Here is a 22,012-nt window from a genome sequence, read left to right on the forward strand (position 1 = left end):
TCCAATCTCCCAGCCTCAGATCATCTCCCGGTTTTGATTTTAAAAAAAGACTTATGTTCTCTCTGGTCACGGTCCTCTCTCCCTGCCCTTCACTTCTCCCCTCGGTCCTACCTCTTTCTCACCAGGGTGAAAAACTAGCATGGGCCTATAGATTCATGAGGTATTCCTTTGGCGGGCCTCATCGTGCACCAAGGTGTAGTTTTAGACAACCCCCCGAAAATCACTGACTGGGGGCAACTGTCACAGGTGCACGCGCACTTTGAGATTATTTCTTATAAATAGGGAGTTCATTTTCATTAATCTTAAAAGGTAAAAAATGTCGTCAGAACTTTTGTGAACTGCAAGGGGTGTTTCAACAAACTTTACCCTTCATGTGAACAATATTTTTCCAATAGTTCGCAGTATTAAGAAGTTTTTTGATGCATTCATTTCAAGTTGCCAGCGTCGTGCTATTTAGGTCGACTGTGCAGAGGAACAACTCACCTTCGTCTGATATTTGAGGAGGGTGTAAATGCAAGCGAATCAAAATAAATAAATAACAGTGCTGTGAGATGAATTAATGAATGAACATATCTTTTTTTTTTATTAGTGCTCAATAATGTGATGTCAGTCAGCCATGATAAAGCATAGAAATGCCTTTGAAATAATAATGTGAGTACCTCTTTAACCAATAACTAAAAAAATGAGGGGGGAAAAAAGAATACAAATTATTCAATGGTTGATATGAATAAAAACATGGGAAAATAACTTAGTAGTGGACTTGGTGGTTTTAACAGACTTGTGTACTATCTGCCACATGGAGGTGCTGTTAGATCGTGTACTAACTTACAGTTGTACAAAACTCCTTTATTGTCTTGATGAATGCATATCAAAATCAACATTTGAATATTCATTAAAGAAAACACAAAACCATGAAAATAATGTTTGATTCATGACGTAAGTGTAGCACTGTAGTGTTGCTAAGTTTAGATAAAAAAAACAACAACTATTTTTCACTTTTTGAACTGAAACAGCACATGGAGCACGATACAAATATCAGTAAATGTGTGAGAAGTTAACATAATGATGAATACTGTTTCTTTTATTAAAAAAAACCTGAAAAGTAATTGTGAATCCAGCAGATACAGTTGTTTTCTGCAGCTGTTTGACCCATTTGACTCTTTCCTCATTAGTATTACCAAATCATCATATCACACTTGCATAAAATGCTTGAGGGGACCAAGGCACTTCTCACCTTGACAGCATCCAATTTCTTATATCTCGAGTTGAATATCTAATATAATTTCTTTAAAAATTCAATCCACTGGCCGAGAGTAAGTGTGTTTATGTTCCCATAGTTCATTAGCATGGGCAGCCGGCACTGAGTCTGACAAGAATGCCTTTTACTATTTCAAACATGAGCTGCATAAAATCCAAGACGAACCTTGTTACTGTCCAGAGACAGGAAAGTGATCTCTCGGGAGTTTGCAGTGAAAACAAAAAACTGCAGCAATTAAAACAAAACCCAAATAATCACAATTACTACATATGTATTGACATTTTTTTTGGCCATTTATATATCTAGTTTACTAATGAATATTGCCATGGTCCTCTTGTTGGCATTCCTAACCTCACTACCAGCCTCCAGGGTGACCAATGAACGTGATGACAGTCAAGTCTCGAGTCAAAGTACTAACGGAGCCAGAACCGATGTGGGTCCTGTGTCGGATCGGTGATGGACTGAGGGGGAGAGGAGATGGTCCCGCAGGCCTCTGGTCCATCAGTGCCTGTGCTTGAACATGGCCTCCACTTGAAAACACACAAAAGCCCCAAATTAGAAAATGAAACATTTCGTAATAATCGGCCAACAAGATAATTCCAGTACTTTCAATTATGACCGAATATCTGCAAAAGAGTCATTCCATTTCATCTATGCATTCAAATTAAAACATTAAAAATATTTTGTTGGGATTGTCCACCGGCCGGTTTTGGTGTCGTACGCCATAATCCAGCGACGCAAGCAGTGTTTGAAAGTGTTTTTTGAATTTTATTTTGCCGATGACTTCACTTTATAGCGCACTACATAGAATTCACTAGATAGTGAGTCGGGGGTAGGGAATGATTTCGGACACAGCCTTTGTCCTCGGTTCTAATTTTGCAAATGTTAGCATAACGCCAAACAAGAACAGTAAACATGCTAAACATTAGCATCTCAACCATGTCATCATGTGCGCGTTAGCGGGACAATGTTAACATGCAGCAACAACTTTTTTAAAGCTACAGTGTGTAATATTTAGATGAACTTATTCACAGAAATTGAATATATTGTCCATAACTATGTGTTCATATACTGTATGTATAATCACAAAGTTTTTTCCTCAACTCTGAATGAGTTAAATATAGCTACATGAGGTGATACGTCGTGTTGATTATGGTATTTGCACTTAACGGTCCAGAATACGTCGTATTCGCTTTGAATTTTCATCGCCGCCAGAAAACGGAATTGGAATTAGTGGTGCGCCACCAGAAATTGTCCCTGTTGGTCGCTGAGTTAGTTGCGGTTTGCACCTTCACCACCAGATGTCGCCAGAAAAGTAAAAAAAATTACACACTGTAGCTTTAAAAAAAAAATTAAGAGACTTGTTTTATATCATTGTAACTTAAATATCATTCACTTAAAGTCATTTGGGGACATCACCTTTTTCTATGGGAAATCACAGAAGGCGTTTTTCACATAAAATATGCGGATGCCAAAACTACCAATTTTCGCTGAAAGGTTACGATTTCGTAGCTGCGCACAATGCGATCCTACACAAAACTCTCCAGCTGTCCGGGGGAGTACACAGAGCAACAATGAGTCATTTAAGTGTCTGACGTCTTGGATTTATTCGCTCCCTGCAGAGTGAAGCACTGAGGGGTTTCGGATGTAGGCAGCGGTGAACGAGTGACGCAATGCAAGTTGGAAGTCTGCAAAGAAAAATCCCATCCTCCCTTAACTATCACAGGCGTCGTTAAACCCACAGCTTCCCCACTGAAACTGCTCTGTGGCCGGTATGCCGCCGTTTCGTGTGAACATGGAAAGTCCACAAAGAGGCAGCTGCTGGATGATGCAGAGGGGGTTTATTTCATGAACAAATGTTAACGCCTAATTAAGTTTCTTTTTAAAAAAAATTCATTTTCGTGGAATCTTCTTCATGCCGTAGTTTCCCCTGTGGAGTAGAGCATCTATTTGATGTGGAGCTTTAAAAAACAACAACAACACACTTTAATCAGCCGCTCATTACAAAGGCCAACGGCTTATGAATATTGAATTACAATCTTTAAAAGAATTCTGAACTCTCACTTGTGTACTCCTGAGGGGACATGGGCGCGTCCATGACCTCGTTGAAGAGTTTCACCCACTCCTGCTGGTCGCTCTCCATCTCGCAGGTGAACACGAAGTAGCGGTCGGGCGTCTGTATGGTGACGCCGTGTTGCCAGGCGCCGTTGCGGTGGGTGCCGGGGGGGAAGCCGGTCGACACGTTGTAGCCATGGTCCCTGCTGCCCAGGAAGACCTCGCCTTTGGCGAAAGCGTCCTTGCGGGCCGAAGGGAGAATGACCAAATCAAATGACCCGTGTTACAGCAACATGCTAGCATTGTCTTTGTGAATTCCTAGAATAGCTTCTGTCAGATCCACTTCACGGAGGAAACATGAACACCGCGGGAAGTGAAATACAATTCAGAACAAGCATGGCACTCAGGCCCAACAATCCCAACAAACTCAAACAAGTCTTACGGAATTTCACACTGCTCAATAGTTGCTTTAAGAAGTCCGGACATTTTCCTGACCTTCTGGAGGGGCTTTTATTCTAGAATGCACCGCAAATGTTGCTCCAGCCATTTTCTTAAACTTTTCCCGCCAAGTCCCCCCCCCCGAGTCAATTTTCATGGAAAATGTCCTAGGGGGCCCATGTGAGAAACCATCAGGAAAAAAAAATCACAGAAAGATTCACGGCGAGCGAGTGGGTGCCCCAACCAGGTGTTCCAACCAGGTGTTCCAACCAGGTGTTCCAACCAGGTGCTCCAACCAGGTGCCCCAACCAGGTGCTCCAACCAGGTGTTCCAACCAGGTGCTCCAACCAGGTGTTCCAACCAGGTGCTCCAACCAGGTGTTCCAACCAGGTGCTCCAACCAGGTGCTCCAACCAGGTGCTCCAACCAGATGTTCCAACCAGGTGTTCCAACCAGGTGTTCTAACCAGGTGTTCCAACCAGGTGTTCCAACCAGGTGTTCCAACCAGGTGTTCTAACCAGGTGTTCCAACCAGGTGTTCCAACCAGGTGTTCCAACCAGGTGCTCCAACCAGGTGCTCCAACCAGGTGTTCCAACCAGGTGTTCCAACCAGGTGTTCCAACCAGGTGTTCTAACCAGGTGTTCCAACCAGGTGTTCCAACCAGAAGTTTATGTCTGAAAACAGCTATAAAATATCAGTCGCTTGGGAAAATCTGTAACAGTTTAAAAATTGCCATAATCTCGCAATGTTAAAGAAAGTAATCCTAAAGTAAACTTGGTCCATGTTCCAAACTTCCACCAAGTTTCGGGGAATTCCATTAAGTCGTTTTTGCATAATCCAGCCGACAAACCAACCAACCAACAAACATGAGGAAATAAAAAGTCTATTTCTGGAAATAGAATAGAAGTTAAAGACTCCCCCTTCTCCTTTCATCTACTCCTTTTTCTCGTCTAACCCCTAACCATCGAGGGAAAGGTCTGATGATTATTGCTTCTCTCCATTGAACGTTTGCGTCAGCAGTGGCGGCGAGCCAATCTGCCCTTTGCTATTCTGACGTGAATTCAGCCAAGGAATTAAGCAATCCGATCCACCACCACCACCCTCCGCCCACCCGTCTTACGTCTCCGCGATAACCTCTGCAGTAAAAACTCCCCTCTAATCAGTCACTGACTCTGAATCCTGAATTCCACAACATCTTAAACCACTGACATCAGATCATTTAGCCGAAAGTGTTGCCCGGAGGACAGATCTAGGGTAGTTTCACGTTGCTCATGAGGAGCTCCACATTGCCTCCATGTGCAACTATTACGGCTCTGTACATATTATTTATATTTTGTTATATATATATGTCTTCTATATTCTGTCCACTGTGCTGCTGTAATGACCAAATCTCCCCATTGTGGGACTAAATGAAAGGAAAAAAAAGTGACAGGCCCCATGATTTAATAACGTTACATCGGGAATTAAAGTACCATATAGCAGCCTCGCCGGCTATGGAATATAAAATGATGCAGAGACTGTATAGTCTTTCCAGTGTGTGTGTGTGTGTGTGTGTGTGTGATAATGCCACACCAGTGGATCTTTGAAGTACATGAGTCGCCTTTGGTCGAGGGTGAACCAGCGCTTCTTGAAGCCTTCTGTTTGCTGCACAGACGGAAAACAAGAGAAAGAGACACAGTCAGACCGGGGGCGAGAGACATAGAGAAAGTCAGACAGAGGGGGAGAGAGAGAGAGAGAGAGAGAGAATATGGAAACAATATACAGAGCAGCATTGTACTTGTGCCGCAGGTGACGTCTGTCTGGTTTTTGTTTATATCAAAATGTGAATCATACTCTCGCACTTAAACTTCCTCTTACGTTACAGAACCAAACAGGTTCCTCCACAGATCTGATGACTTTACGTATAAATCTTGTATTATAACTTACTTTTACAGGACGGCTTCTTTTTTAACTGATAGAATTTAGCTATTGGTCACTAAAAATTCTTTTTTTACTGTATGTGTGTTTTTATATATATATATATACATATACCTGTATGTGTTTCTTTATGCATGTATGTTTGTATGCACACGTTTCATTATTTGCACCTAATAAAATCTTTAAATGTTGCCTACGTTTTGATGGTGCATGATTAATTTTGACCTTGGAATAGCGCTTTGTGCATATTTGCTTTAAAAGTGCACCATGAATAAAATAATTACCGATCAAATGCCACATTTTTCACTTTTTTCCTCGACTAACCATGATTCTCTTTGCAGCCACTTACTCAAGAAGAGTTTCTTCATTTTGGATCATGAGTAAAGCATTGCGTTGTCACCATGTGTGCGTATTAAACATGATATGAGGCTTTGAAGAAAGTGATATAAAAGCAATTTCTTTCCTTTTGAGATTTCCTGACAAGGTTCTCAAAACGCCGATGCCGGATCTGAAGGTTTGCATCAGTGCAGGGGTTCCGAGTCCACACCGACGGCAGCCATTGAAGAAGGTGACGCGCGACGCCATTGGAGCGTTTATTGAAAAGCACAGGCACCTGAAAATTCTTTTTCAGAATTGAAGTCACTTGAGCCGAGATTCAAGTGACGAAGGTGCTCGGGTTTCCCCCCCGACTATGCTGACAAACCCGTTCTGATGCGACTGAGTGATGTTCTCGCTCTGACAGAAGCCCGGAAAAAAAAAAGCGACCGCTCCCTCCTCAATTTACCACCGACTCCTTCCACGAGTATCCCAATATGTCTCCCGGATATGAGAGGGAGCTGAAATATGACATTTAGCGTTTAGCATATGAGCCCAACGCCCATTTCGCCCAAGTCAGTTCATGTCTCAACCTGACAGACGAGGATTAAAGTGTCGGTGTGTGTGTGTGTGTGTGTGTGTGTGTGTGTGTGTGTTGATGCTGCTTGTGCAGGTGCTTGATGTGAAGAAGCAATTGCGCGTGTGTTTTTTTGCATATACGTTACTACAAAAGTGCAACGGCGCACGACTGCATGCATATGTACAAGGGCCTCTCTGCGAGTTTCTTTAATCCCGACGTGTCCGTGCTGTTTTTTTCTTTTTTGCGAGCGCATTCAAGGGTTTGACGCTCGAGGATTAAGTGGATCCTGGAGGGGCTTCGCTTCGCTCCCGCACCGGCCGACGGCCGGACGGTGTGGCAGGGTCGCCGCCCCCCGCCCCCCCCCCCCCCGGCTGTCAGTCAGCCTGTCGGGGCAGCTGCTGCACCGACAGCTGGGCTAGTTACCCTCTTAGTTCGCCTTCCGCTCAATTAAATCGGAGCAGAGTGGGAGATTCAATCGCAGAGCGAGAACCGAGGATCAATTTAGCTCGACTCGGAATTAAAGCGGAAAAAAAAAAAAGAAGGTAATTCTAAAAGCAAGTGTAGAGGAAACGACAGATTGGGTTTGTGGCATTTTTTCTCTCTCTTACCGATAGCTCATCTGTTCATGTGTAATTCACGTGAATCGCTGCTCTGACTCTAAAATAAATATATATATCATAGAGAAAATGGTGCATGATAACAGTTAAATGACCACATTACGATACTGCGAGTCTTAGCAAAGTCCGTGGTGCTGCTCTGTCCACTCGTGAACGGGACATTCTTTAAAAGTTTTCACATTGAAATAAATTATCATTTGTCAAAACTAATCAACAGCTCCAGTGCACGAGCAGAATAATGTCGTCAGCATATTATGGCTGGAATCTTGAGATGGAATTATTGCTTTCAAAACGATAAAATGAAATGGAGATTTACAGAGAACGTCTGTTATGTACGTGTTGTTTTGAATTAATTTCTAGGAAAGAAGAAATTTTTGACAATTTTTTGTCAAATTTGAGTCTGACCATTTGGTGTGATCTTAATTCAATAAATAAAAAAACAAAAATGATATGTTTAAACCTCACATATTGGCCGTCCTTTGCTGTATCAACATGCAACAGAAAACTGTTTTACATGGACACAAACAGGGCGTGAACGTGATTAACAGTGTGTGCAGGTTATGAGCGTCAGAGCTGAAAAGGTGTAATGCAGTGGGAAGTTATTGTAAATTAATCATTCGGTCTACCAGTGAGCTGATTTACTCAAATACATTTAAATAACTGCCTGTGGGCATTTTTATTGTTATTATTAACAATTTTTCAATTAGGCTATTATTCCCTCAGCCCATACCTTTTGTATTTTAAACCCCAGTCCGACGACCTGGGGTGATTTTAATATCACCAAGATCTAGAGGCGTGCGTGTGTGTGTGTGTGTGTGTGTGTGTGTGTGTGTGTGTGTGTGTGTGTGTGTGTGTGTGTGCGTTACTTGCCCTGGGACCTGTTTTTTCCATGTACCCTTCCTTCAGAAAGTTGCGGGTGAGTTTGGGCACCAGCTGAGGGCAACAAGCAAAAACAAAAAAGGTATAAATTCAGAGAGTTCTTATATCCGTCACAGTTCCAGCACTTCATCAGAGCAGACATTAAAGCCAATATAAATATCATTTCTATCTCGGGCCGTCATCAGCAGCGGCAAGTGGCCGTGTGCGTTGTTCACCTCGGCGTCCGTCGCTCCGGGGAAGGCCACCTTCAGGTAGTGGAGCTGAACGGCACGAATTGAATTGAACCAGTCGACGATCTCCTGGTGCGGAGAGAGAGAGAGGATCAGACACACAGACTGAGGAGACTGTGAATGTAACGCGGCTCTGACAAAACATGAGCTCGCGTCACGAAGCTCGTTTTGCCGCCTTCCTCATCAGATGGACTTTGCTCACTCGTCATGGCGATATTGGGTCTCGTTACCACATGACCTTCACATGGAGTTTTGGTCGTGTGGTAACTGTGTCCACACTGTGTCATGTATGGAGTTAGAAAAAAAAAATGATTGTGTTTTCCACAACACAACCAGGCGGAAAATTGGTACATCGACATGAATCCAACACGATCGTCCTCGGCCGACGTACGTTCGAACGCCAACTTGTGCTGCAGCTTAAACGAGGGAGTTTGGGTTCTACTTTGGATTATTCACTTGAGGAATCCGATTTTCTCTCCGTTGCGGAACCGACCTTGCCGTTTTCGTGGTAGATGAACATGTTGCGGGTGCTGTAGTCTTTCAGGTAGGTGATCTGCAGGCCGTTGGGGTTTCCTATCTTCTCTGGCTGGAAGGTGGCGTTGATGGTGTCCACCTTGATCACGGCTTTGGGCTCCTTGGCCTGCGTGAAGGGGGGAGGAGAGGAGGCGGAAGAGCTGTAAGAGTGTGTTTCTGTGAAATGCAGGGGTCAGAGAAATGGAATAACAACAAGCCTGCTTGCCTTCAGGCAATACAGGATGGAATATTGTAAATTTGTTGATTTCAGGTTGAAGACATGTCATATTCATAATGTTTGCTCTGGGTGAGGCTTCAGGGCAAAAAGATAAAACATGACTGGTAGAAAAATGAACGTGGAGTCGGGTGTTTTCGAAAAAAAAACCAGACTTGATTTCATCTGTTGGAATCAAATAATCTTGTTGCTTAACCTCCATAACTTTTACTTATTTATCTTTAACCCCAGTGCTTCGTTGACACGGACTTTACCTCCTCATTGTCCGGGGGTCGCACAAACCTGTATGTGTAAAAAAAAATAATAATAATAACAGCGAAATATAGCCATAATAATAATAATAATAATAATAATAATAATAATAATAATAGTCATAAGAAGAAGAAAAATGACGGGGAAGATTTTTTATTTATTTTTTAACATTTCGAGAATAAAGTCTAAATGTCGAGAATAAAGTTCAAAATTGTGACCCGGAAGCACTTCTTCAGCAACACCAAACAACCAGGATGTTGATGTTTTGCTAGCCAGTTCGCTAAGCTAACGATAGCCGCTAACCAAGTTGTAAAGTTGCGATATTATTATCGACAGGCTGAATCTGGAAGAAACGATGCGGTGACAATGAACGTCGACGTGCGTCCCGACACGATAACGTTCAATCGCAAAACAACCGTCGATGAATTTCGAGCGGCGTGCAGTTACCGGAGCTAGCGTAGCTTTGCTAACGCTAGTTAACGTGGATGTGTGACAGCTGAACTGGAAACACAACGCGGACGTTTGGGGCTATTTGAACTTTAATCTCCACATTTCGACTTTCTTCTCTAAATATTCTATCTTTCAGCAGGATTACTCCAAAAAAACTAGAAGTACGCAACAAGCAGTTATCAGATAATAGGGAAAAAATATGATAAAATAATGTTAAGTATGTGTTGTTGTTTTTTTACTATTTAAGAATCAAATTTCCTGGGGCTCATTTATAAACTACTTCCCGACTCCAACGCCTTGAACACACACAAACTTTTTTTTATGAAGCACTCATAAAGTTTAGTGCTTCCACGACTTGACTTTGAAAGAAAAAGAAGAAAAGTTGTAGTTATTAAGTCAAGGTGTGTGTGTGTGTATGGCGTCACGGCCCGGGGCTCCATGCTGAACTGTTATCTCCACATCGACCTGCATCACTGATAACCATCGTGTCTGAAACAGAAACTAATCCCCCGCTTTAATCTACCCTGACGGGAATTTAAATCTGCCTCCGCGGGACCAGAGTCTTCGTCTGTGTGTATCTGTCTGCCCTCGTCTGTTCTTTTACAAGATATCTGATTGGGTTTCGCACTCTCTCTCTCCATCTCTCGAGTCTAAAACTAGAAATCCCGCCCGGCGGTTGTTCGCCCCCACCAAAGTCTCCACATCCAATGCGCGTCCAGGGGTATTACGTGTCTTTCGTCACCATGACCTCTGACCTTTGGCCATCAGATTCTGCGCAGCTCAAAAACGGAAGTTGAAGAACTTCCTTCTAGGCGTTCCTGAGAGAGATTGCGTTCATGAGAATGGGAAAACACAATGCTGCCAGCCACAAAGAGACAAATCGGGCGACGAGTCGTCTCCGGAATATTTGACACACTTCAAATCTCTTCTCAGAGTCAACGAACTAACTGACTAACTAAGATTCTGTTACTATTTCTACTTTATTTTATATTCTACTTTATTTTATCATGACGTTTTCCCGCTGCGTTGTCGATTCAGAACTTCCCCTGCGGGGGGTCAAACAAGGTTTATCTTATCTGAACTAACTAACTAACTTTTTACATTTGTATTTCTTATAAATTTTTTTATATTTCATAAGGTGTTTTGTGTGACTGATACCTGCTGCTGCAACACGGGAATTTCCCAGGTCGGAATCAATAAATAAATCTCATCGTCTAAATCCCCGTCTTAAAAGGAAAGCGCCTCAGGATCCAGGCCGGTGAGGCCTGTCTGAGCATGCAAATCTCGCTCTGTTGTCTTTCCGTGAGGTATGTATGATTGTCTGAGGGAAACCGTGTGTCAAAAATACTGTAGCACGTAAGTGCCGGGGAGTCGTCTGCAGCACATTTCATGTCTGTTAAGAACTGTGTGTGATGTGGCGGCATGTGTGTGTGTGTGTGTGTGTGTGTGTGATGTGGCTGTATGTGTGTGTGTGTGTGTGTGTGTGTGTGTGTGTGTGTGATGTGGCTGCATGTGTGTGTGTGTGTGTGTGATGTGGCTGCATGTGTGTGTGTGATGTGGCTGCATGTGTGTGTGTGTGTGTGTGTGAGATGTGGCTGTATGTGTGTGTGTGTGTGTGTGTGTGTGTGTGTGTGTGTGTGTGTGTGTGTGTGTTGTGGCTGCGTGTGTGTGTGTTGCTGCTGCTGCTGCTTACGTCATACTTGGTGAAATACTTCAGCGTGCCCTCCAGCTCGGAGAGGACGAATCGCCTGCTCAGGAACTGCCCGTTATCCCGCCCTCTCTTCATCAACAGGCCGTCTCGAGGTCCTGCAGGACGACCGGCAACAAAGGTCATTTGTGAGCATGCCCGTGTGCATGCATGTGTGCGCGTGTGTGTGTGTGTGTGTGTCACACACTCACCTTCCTCATATGTAAAATTCCTCCCCGGCTCGCAGAACTCTTTCCTCTCGTACTTTGCCCTTATCCACTGCTCCCTCAACACCCTGAACACACACAAACACACACACAAAGTAACACATTGTTTGTGCACAATTCACTTGTTCATACATCAGATTTTTTTCCCCACACCGTGTTTTGTCCTCAAGCAAAAGTTTACAGTCACATAAAAGAAATCGTCTTAGGTCATCTTGTTTCTGATGTGGTTCCATTAACAATAATACAGAAATTAAAGCAAGCAGACTAACACCAAGTGTTTTTTAATGCCGCTTGGTAATAAACAAAAGGACGACAATACCGACTGGAACCACCAGGGGGGCAGAAACATATTGTGTTTCTGCCCCCCTGGTGGTTCCAGGTGAAATTGTCGTTCGGTCGCCGTCGTAAAAGACGCCGCAGTGAGGACGCGTGGTTCTTTTGTCCCTCAGAGCTCCGGAGGAAGCTGTCGTCGCCACTTTGGCGATTAATGGACGGAGCTCCGACCTCAGTTGCCGACTGTGAACGAGCGGGTCGTTTTTCTGTCGCCATGGCAATCGGTCAGTTTCCGCTTTAAACGTCGCCGGGGTCAGTTGTTACACTCAAATATTGAGCAATTGGTGTTATTAACGTCACTGCTCAAGTATTTCAGATGCAGCTCAATCGTCCTTCACTGAACATCTCGTCTGCGTGGGTTTTTACGAGCAGCTCTGTCGTGTGTGTGTGTGTGTGTGTGTGTGTGTGTGTGTGTGTGTGTGTGTGTCAGGACAGTGTAGGGCGTGTACACATTCAAGCTGTCCTCGGGCAAACTTTCACAACTCCAGCGGCGAGCTTCTCCTTCCGCTCACACACTCTTTTTCCTTTTTCTCCTTCTTTTCCAGGCGAGCTCTCGAGACTTTGGCCAAAAACTCGCCGGCGGGTTTTCAACGTGTGTTTGATGTTGTGTCTCCTGAGACAGTTGGCTTCAAATGAAACATTCCTTGTCTGGTGGCCGCCCGCTGAAGCCACAGTCACACAACGTGAGACGATCCCAGTGTCTGACTCTACGAGACACGACGACCGTCTCATAGTGTCTCATAGCGTCTCATAGTGTGTCATAGTGTCTCATACCATCTCATACCATCTCATACCGTCACAGTGTCTCATACCATCTCATAGTGTCTCATACTATCTCATAGTGTCTCATAGTGTGTCATAGCGTCTCATAGTGTCTCATACCGTCTCATAGTGTCTCATACCATCTCATAGTGTCTCATAGCGTCTCATACCATCTCATAGTGTCTCATAGTGTGTCAGAGTGTCTCATAGTGTGTCATAGCGTCTCATAGTGTCTCATACCGTCTCATAGCGTCTCAAACCGTCTCATAGTGTCTCATACCATCTCATAGCGTCTCATAGTGTCTCATAGTGTGTCATAGCATCTCATAGTGTCTCATACCATCTCATAGCGTCTCATAGTGTCTCATACCGTCTCATAGCGTCTCATAGTGTTTATACCATCTCATAGTGTCTCATAGCGTCTCATAGTGTCTCATAGCGTCTCATAGTGTCTCATACCATCTCATAGTGTCTCATAGCGTCTCATACCATCTCATAGTGTCTCATAGCGTCTCATAGTTTCTCATAGTGTTTATACCATCTCATAGTGTCTCATAGCATCTCAAAATGTCTCATACCATCTCATAGTGTCTCATAGCGTCTCATAGTGTCTCATAGCGTCTCATACCATCTCATAGTGTCTCATAGCGTCTCATACCATCTCATAGTGTCTCATAGCGTCTCATAGTTTCTCATAGTGTTTATACCATCTCATAGTGTCTCATAGCATCTCAAAATGTCTCATACCATCTCATAGTGTCTCACAGACGCACTACGACGATGAGTCATAGTGCCACAATAACTGTGTCTCATTAAAGCTGCTTTCTACACATCAAATGAAGTCGTGGAGAACATTAAAAAAAAGACTGAGTTACGTAGATAATAATTAAACTTCACGATGTACCAAGCAGACACACACACACACACACACACACACACACACACACACGTATGTACAGCCACATGTAAAAAAAAAGAAGCTGTCGGCTGATGAGCCTTTCAGAGACGCATGGGTATCTGGGTTTATGTTCCCTGATATGCACGGATATAATAAGACGTATATTCTAGAGAATATACAATACACTAGCAATAAGTTTGTTTTTTTATGTTTACATTTCATTTATTTCCTTCATTCCAGTTCTATGTATTTGGTTGTAGTCATCTTTTAGCTTTTTTAAACATACTGAATATCGCAAGCTTTAATTTTCCATCTTCGTTCTGGAATGAGAGCTGAAATTAATTGACATTTCTAGGATGTACGTATGTGAGTGTATGAGCATCTTAACTGAAACAGGAAACACACACGCATAGAAGAACCTGATCACACACAGTACAGCAATACAAACTTTTGAATATAGTGCACAAATATTGTGTATAGATTCAAAACAGAAAATGTATAATTAGAACATTTTATACAGCACGTGTGATGTGTGTGTGTGTGTGTGTGTGTGTGTGTGTGTGTGTGTTGCCACGGTTACTCACTGACAGTCTTTATGCGTTGGTTTGTAGTAGTAGACTGGAACAGCAGCCTCGTATTTTCTCTTCATCAGCTCATTGCCGTTCTCAGCCATGAACTAACAAAGCGTGAACACACACACACACACACACACACACACACACACACAGGCAACAGATTACTCAGGGATGATTGACACCGTGACACGCAACCTGACAGGTTCATCGTCCGTTATCTGCCCGGCAGGAGAAAAAAAACACTCAACAGGAACGAACATCCGTTAAACTCATAGATCGAGAGAGGCTCAGACGATAAACACGACAAATACCTGGAAGATTAAGACGTGCAAGGTACCGACAACATTTTTTATTTTCGTTTCTGGGAATCGCTCGCACAGTTTCAGTTCTCACACTTGAATGTGATGCCCCCCCCCCCCCCCCCCAAGTATTCTGTACGTTCCCATAATCAGCGTCAGTGGGAGGTCAGTTATCCATCAACAGGCTGATAATGTGTAAACGTACAAATGAACCCTGTTTCACGAGGAAGATCATTTGATAAACTACATACAAAAAAATTGGAAAACAGTTTTTTTTCCCTCTTGTGATAATTTCCCCTCGAGCATTTTCACACGGCGGATGAAACTGAAAAGCTTCAATTATCCAGGCGATTGAAGTTTGTTCTTTTGCGTCATGAAGGTCCTTCACGCCGCCATCAGACAGAACTGGACGTGAAAGCACAGAAATACAAAATGTAATCACTGTGTGAATAACTTTGTCATTTTATTCAACCGACAGCGACTCCTTGTGGCGCGTTCACACCGGACGCGACGCGACTCCGATCACGTGCAAAGTCGCGTCCTGTCGGGGACGGAGGATCCCTACTGTCGCTGTGTGTGTGTGTGTGTGTGTGTGTGTGTGTGTGTGTGTGTGTGTGTGTGTGTGTGTGTGTTTGTGTGTCCGTTCAGATGAGATTTGTCGGAGAAAGGTGGAAGGAAGAAGAACGGGCAAATATTATGCGCGAATGACGCAAATGTTTGCTGGGCGATATGGCTGAAGACTGTATCACGATATAAGTGTTTCATATCGGTCGATATCGATAATTATTGATCATTTTCATGACCTAAGAAACACAAACACGAGCCAACGAGATGGCGCAACCAAACGTGATACTGTTACATGATTGGCTATTAGGCGTGTCACCCCATACGTTGCTAGGTACCAGAGGACGAGTGCCGGCGTAGCGAGACTCTTTGCTCCGGTTTCTTCCAACGAGGAAAAAAAAAAATGATCGAAACGTTCTATCGAACGCATTTTCTGTTGATATCGATAACGCGTCTGTCGCGATGCATATCGTTATCGTTTTATCGCCCAGCCCTAGCTGGAGACCAAACTCAAAATTCGCACCGTTAGATTGACAAGTGACGTAAAGATGCATCAAACACGTCTTTGAATTCAAGAGTTCAGAGTCTATGAAATGAGCAGTTGGGAAGAAGATGACTTGACGTTATGTTCTTCAGCCAAATGGAGGAAAGACGATGTCTTTTGCGACACATGATGGTTCAGGACCTTGTGACTGTGATCATAACCGGTGCGTTGGATACCATGACGCTGGTTGTCATGGAGACAACGCTTGGCTCTGGGGCGCCTCACCTGCATCTCGTGGTCCTCCCAGCGCGACAGGCTCAGGGACTTGACCTTGCTGACGTCGGGGATGTTGCGGTGGATCCCCGAGCAGTCCAGACAGATGAACACCCCCAGGGAGCAGGAGCCCCACAAGGGGTCTGCGTAGGAGGGGGGGGGGGGGGAGATGGACAACAGAGCACACGGGGAGCGAGGGAACAGATGGATGAGAGGAGCGTACGGAGGAAATGAGGATTAGAAAAGAAAAGATGGGGCTGAGAACCCGATCACGGTGACACCATTAACTCTGCGGCCTGAAATCTTCCAAGGGTTAATTATCTGTCTTTTAACATCCTTTGATTCTAAAACAGCAGATTAGAGTGTGATGGTGTGCTTGGCTGGTTAGTACTGATGCCCAATATTCTTCTTACACACACACACACACACACACACACACACTCTCCAAACACGAGGAACAGACGAAACTGACAGGAACGTGAGCCAGAATTGCGAGCGAAGGGGTCGGATGTGAGAACGCTGCCTTTCTCCTGACCGGCAGCTTCACTATTACCCCAAATGCCCCCCCCCTCTCAGTGGAAACTAAAAGTAAACGGGCAACTGCATTTGTTGCATTGCTCGACTGCAGCTACACGTGAAAGTGTTTATAGAGGCGGGAGTTGCGTGCAGGGACCTCTTGCTCTGCTGGAGGCTCAAAGCGCCAGGTGAGGGCGAGGTGTGTGTGTGTGTGTGTGTGTGTGTGTGTGTGTGTGAGATGCAGCCTCACACACACACACACTCTGCATGTCCAGACCTGCTGGTGGACTGTGAATAGTTTCTTCTCCGGCAGCCTCCACACATGCCTCCACCCAGGAGCGCAGCACCAGAGACCCCTTGGTTTGTCTTCTAATCTCTTTTTCATCTCTTTTCTCTTCTGGGACCCAGACGTCACTCTTTCTTGAGGGAACACAAGGTCGGACGGAGTCACCGGCCAGTAGACCAGCTGACACATCCCCGTGCAGTGTCGTGACGGGCGGCGGACTAATTCATTCTCAGAGAATCTCCACTATTTTTTTGAAATACACAGTTCAGTCTCTCAACCAGTGAATTCGGCCACATTGTTAATTCACGTTATGACACTAACTACAAACATAAAAAAACTTTTAATTCCAGGCTTTCCTGAGTCCCCCCACCCTCGGGGCCCCTGGGGTAGTCTGTCGTCCCCCCCCCCCCCCCCACCCACCCTGTGCTACGCCCGTGGCCTCCACATACTTCTACCTTCAAGCTCCGCCCCCTCCTTTACCTCGTCACACATTTACAGTCGGACTCAGGAAACACACAACTCAACCAACTGTGTTACCATATAGTTAAAACAAATCCAGTACACTATATATAATACCACAATATCATTGGCTACAGGTGTGTTTGACTCCTTTGACAACATGGCACCTCCGACGCGTCTCACCTCGGCGACACTGATTTTCCTTTCCTATAGACTCCTTCATTACAGTGAATGAAGACATGTGGTGTGTGTGTGTGTGTGTGTGTGTGTGTATTATTAATGGTTCCTACCCGGTGCGCCGCAGTCCGCGCACGCGTCGTTCCCGGGGGTCAGCAGGGTCTCCCTCAGCGCGCGCGTCGCCCTCTCGTTCGCCGCCGACATGTCCGCGCGCGGAGCGATTATTATTCCTCCACCGACAGAGAGAGAGAGAGGGGGAGGGGGGAGGGGGAGGGAGGGGGGTGGTGGGGTTGGGTGGGGCGGAGGGCGCCGTGCAGCCGCGAAAGGTAAAGGTGTGTCTCCACTCCCCCCTCTTCTGTCCAGCGGGCAAGTGCGCGCAAGAGCGCACAGGCGCAGGCACGGCACAGGCACGGCACACAGGTGACGCGTCGTAGGAAGTTTAGATCCAATTGGGAAAACTTCCGCCTCAGCTTGGTGGCGACGTCCTGCAGCCACCTGGAGCCGAACCCCAGTCCCGCAGCGGGACGGACCTGCCTCCGGCCTCCCTGTGCGGGGCGGTGCGGTGCGGGGCGGAGGGAGACTAGGAAGTGGAACGCGTCGTTGTTGAGGTCGTTGTTCAAACTTGCCTTTCCGCATATTTAGAGGGGTTTTTTTTTTGGTCGCCACGTGAGCGTCGTTTACCTACAGTAGAGTTCTCAAAGAGGATTATGAAAAAGCAGAAGTGACAAAGCGTAATAATAATAATAATAATAATAATAATGTTATTTATATAGCACCTTTTAGAAGTAGCTTCACAAAGTGCTTTCACAAAAACATATAAATCACAGACAAATAAAATCGGCATTCTAACAATAATACAGTTTTCAGGTCACATATCTGAATAATAAAAAAGAAAAGGTATAAAAAGAAAAAATCGGTTTATCGCGATCATTTCTGGGACAACGTGTATATCGTGCGCCCAAAAGTAGTTGTATCGCGACGAGGCCACTTTTACTCATCCGGCGTGTGGTCGACGTTTATGTTTTGGATTAAAGGCTTTACACTGTAAAAGTGTACGAGGAGGGGATGTGGCTGCGTGTGAAGTGTGTGGGCTGCTACTGTATGTACAGTAAAGGCCCCCAGCTCAAGTGATGCTGACACATTTCCACATGGTGGCGAAGAGTCAGAACTCCAGCCAGTGATCACCACTTACAGAGGACACGACCGGAGTCATGGGCCGGATGAAAAAGTGCGGATAACTGTGTGAATGTAATGTTATCGCCTCATGAATCTTTTATTTTATAATAATACTAATAAATCTTTTTAATTCCAGGGCGCCTTTCAAAGCACCCGGGGACACGCTACAGTTAAAACAAGCAAATATAGTTCAAAACAGCCATGGATTTGATGGAGAGTGGAGTTATGTGGGCGGGGCCAGTCGAGGGAGGTGAATGCAGGGAGGAAACAGGTATTGAGAAGTGTAGCAAAGTATCAATTCTGCATGTTTAAAAGTGTGAGAATCCTGCGTTTAAATTCTAAATAAAGACTAGATGAAGGTACACAAAGTAGTTAAATATCAAATATAAAAGTGCACCTCGTGCAGACAAACTGACCCTTGTGGGGTTATTTAAAACCTTGATGGAAAGTCTTAGAGAGGAGAGTAGATCGACGCCCACGGGTCTGGACCGAGTGTGTTCCATGGCAATACGTTCCCCCGCGAGGCGTTTAATGTCCCTGTCTTTGAGTATTTGCTGTAGTAGAAGTAAGTCTGCACCTCGTGGCAGTTCTGTGATTGGCCGCTAGGTGGCAACAGTTCCCCACTTTTGCTTCCTGTAATGAGTCAGTTGCTGTGTAGTTCAGGAGTGGCTGTTGTACCTTCTGTGGATTTAACATCTCGTGTCTTTTGTACCAAACCATCTCTCCCCTCCTTATCTTAAGACACACAGGACTGATGTCACTGGCAGTTTGTAATCGTCTTTCCATTACAAAGAAAACGATACTCTACGAGAAATAGATCCCCCCCCCCATCCTCCCTGAGAGCATCTTCCCCGTCGCTCCTGAAGATCCACTTGCCCGAGCGAGACAGATAATACCGGTGAGCGGCCGAGGATCTGACGGCTAAAAGGCTAATCGCCTGTTAGAGAGCTCATTCGTCAACACACACACACACACACACACTCGTCCTCTCTCTCCCCCGACCCCACCACGGCCCCTAAATCTGCCCCTTCCTCTCTGTCAGTTTTGGAGTTGCATGTCAAAGCCGTGGGTTGGCGACAGTCAATTGATTGCGCATCAAGTTGACGTGTGTGTGTGTGTGTTGTGTAGGAGCACCTGGCTGTTGAGTGGGTTTTTTTTTATACAGACATAAATGAATAGAGGATCTAATGAATTTATAGGCGTCGTCTCCTCGCTTGTCTGAAGAAGCACAATTACAATCCAATCAGAGAAAATCTACGTTCCGTGGCCTCGGGCGCGGCCGTATAAATTCCCCCCTGTATTTATTCGTAGCCACACTCTGGAACCACAAATGCACATCGCGTCCCCTCTCTCTCTCTCTCTCTCTCTCTCTCTCACTCTCTCTCTCTCTCTCTCCGTCTCTCTCTCTCTCTCTCTCTCTCCATCTCTCTCTCTCCTGTGATTTATATGCAGCGGTAGGTGGCATTTTGAAGCTGGCGAGCTATGACAGGGACTAAATGGCGGAGCGTCCAGGTCATTAGTAAGTGTCTTGGCTGCGTGCTGCGGCCGTGTCTCTCAGGTCCAGTCTGTGATTTATACACCCGTAGTAAATGAACCCGCAGGAGCCGACCCAACAAAGTCCCGCTGTGCGTTACGCGGTTGAAGAGATCGAATCGAGCGAGTGTGTTGAGTTCGGACGACACGTCGGAAGAGGAGGCGTGGACGACGGGACTGCGGTGGTCGAGAAGATTCCAGCCGACCGGCACACGCACTGCATCACGAGCGAAGGCGGGCAGATCGGACGGCGGTTACTTTGACCCGGCCTCCTTTGAAAACACAAACTACACCCAGCGTGAGCGCGCCCCGGTACTGTTGTCGATGCTTGATCGTTCGCACACCTTCTGTACATCTAACACACCCGTTAGCTGAAGATACCGTGACGATGGACCACCTGGCCGGTGAATGTTTATGGTACAACACGGGACATCATGCATGTCCTTTTTTTTGTGACATATGCCTTCATCCGTATCTTCCTAAGCTACTGCCTTCTCCATCGGCTGTCCTGCACCGGGCCTGTCGTGACATTGTGCGTTGGCAGCCGCTCAGTCCGCTCATGCCTCAGGACGGCCCCCCGAGTCGTGAGGCAAAATCACCGGTCGGTGTCTCATCTTCGAAGAACCCTTTCACGAGTAGAAGTGGACCGATATATCTATGAGTGTGTGAGATTTGATGCCGCCTGGTTGAATGTACCGTCAGGACCGCTGGGCCTCGGCGGTGGTTTGCGCTCTGCTGAGAGACGCGGTGGTTTAATTCCGCGCGAAAACCAAAGACCTATAGAGTTAAAAGATGTATTGGGATTGTCAATTGGGGCTCATGATGTGTTCGCGCCCAACGCAATAGGGAGTTGACAGGAACAGGGCATGATACCGTTCAAAGAGAAAAGGGATTTTAAAAAGAAAAGAGAGAATAGTTGAAGAGATGCAGAAGGAAGTAAAGAAGAAGAAGGGGAACACGGAGACACATCCTGAAGACAGAAGGGATGAAGGAGAGTGGCGTGAGAGGACCAGAGTGAGAGGCGGAGAACAGGAAGCACCGAGAAAAGAGGGAACCGGTGAGAGAGAGAGAGAAGGTGAGAGAGAGAGAGAAGGAGAGAGAGAGAGAGAGAGAGAAAGAGAGAGAGAGAGAGCGGAAGAAGAGCATATTACCCGTGGCAGACTCTGTCATGGACTTAATGGGGTTTTGCCACTTCCTATCATCCCAGTGGCCTTTGCATACAGAAAGATCATTAACCCTCGGTTCGGCCTCGTCTCACCACTGTCACACTGGATGTTACAGTGCACAACATGTTCCTGAGAAGATCACTGGCACTTGACTGAGATGTTGCAGATTGAGCGAGAAGAGAGGGGAAAGCCGAACGAAGACTGAAACACATTTGGGCCCAATTGGACTCTCGAGGCCTCCACGACCTAGAACGACCCGGTGTCCGACGCCAAATCCCCAAAAGCGACGGTCCAGTTATTTTCCTCATTAGTGACTTTTTCCAAAAAAACAAAACTTTCCTCGGTGATAAACATCTGAAGGGCTCAACGCTGCCGTGGCGGCCCGCCCACTGCCAGCGGTGTCGGTGAGAGAGGAACATTCTGGAGTCTTGGACCCACAATGCACCTGGGGGGGGGTTGTTTCTTTACACAACGCTTGGATTATTCCCATCCAAGTTGCTTTTGGAAGGATTTTCATGCTTAATTGGAAATTTAGTCAGTTTTTTTAAAATCTTACTTCATACAAACCCTAATCACTTTCTCAAGCACCATGTTGCCATGGTTTCTACTAACCCTTCATTGTTTTAATATTGTTATAATTTTGGATCAAAGTGACTATAGCCCTCTAAAATCCCTTGGCGAGGTGCCATCTAGTGGTCATATCAAGAATGACACCAACCGAGCGACACTGAAATGAGAGGTCTGACAGCGACATGAAGACGGCATCAATTTCCCCCCAAAAAAGGTCATCATCATTTTACACGTCACACAATAACTTTCCAGTTGTATTTAAGAGACCACCAAAACTTTTTTTTTAAAA

At 45.4% G+C, this 22,012-nt stretch overlaps 1 protein-coding gene across 1 annotated transcript; it reads right to left on the reverse strand.

The window, feature by feature from the left end:
* Positions 1 to 803: 803 nt before the first annotated feature.
* On the reverse strand, positions 804 to 17,841 carry zgc:92360 (uncharacterized protein LOC436988 homolog). The gene is made up of 11 exons (XM_035637986.2): positions 17,392 to 17,841; positions 15,853 to 15,983; positions 14,230 to 14,321; positions 11,638 to 11,720; positions 11,432 to 11,544; positions 8,782 to 8,928; positions 8,274 to 8,357; positions 8,050 to 8,112; positions 5,323 to 5,394; positions 3,323 to 3,554; positions 804 to 1,788 (listed from the first exon to the last, which is right to left on the reverse strand). Exons 1-11 carry the CDS (start codon positions 17,480 to 17,482, stop codon positions 1,760 to 1,762), a joined length of 1,137 nt encoding a protein of 378 aa, XP_035493879.1. The 5' UTR covers positions 17,483 to 17,841; the 3' UTR covers positions 804 to 1,759.
* Positions 17,842 to 22,012: the final 4,171 nt, after the last annotated feature.

The sequence above is a fragment of the Scophthalmus maximus genome, chromosome 8, assembly GCF_022379125.1.
Source record: "Scophthalmus maximus strain ysfricsl-2021 chromosome 8, ASM2237912v1, whole genome shotgun sequence".
Lineage (NCBI taxonomy): Eukaryota > Metazoa > Chordata > Actinopteri > Pleuronectiformes > Scophthalmidae > Scophthalmus > Scophthalmus maximus.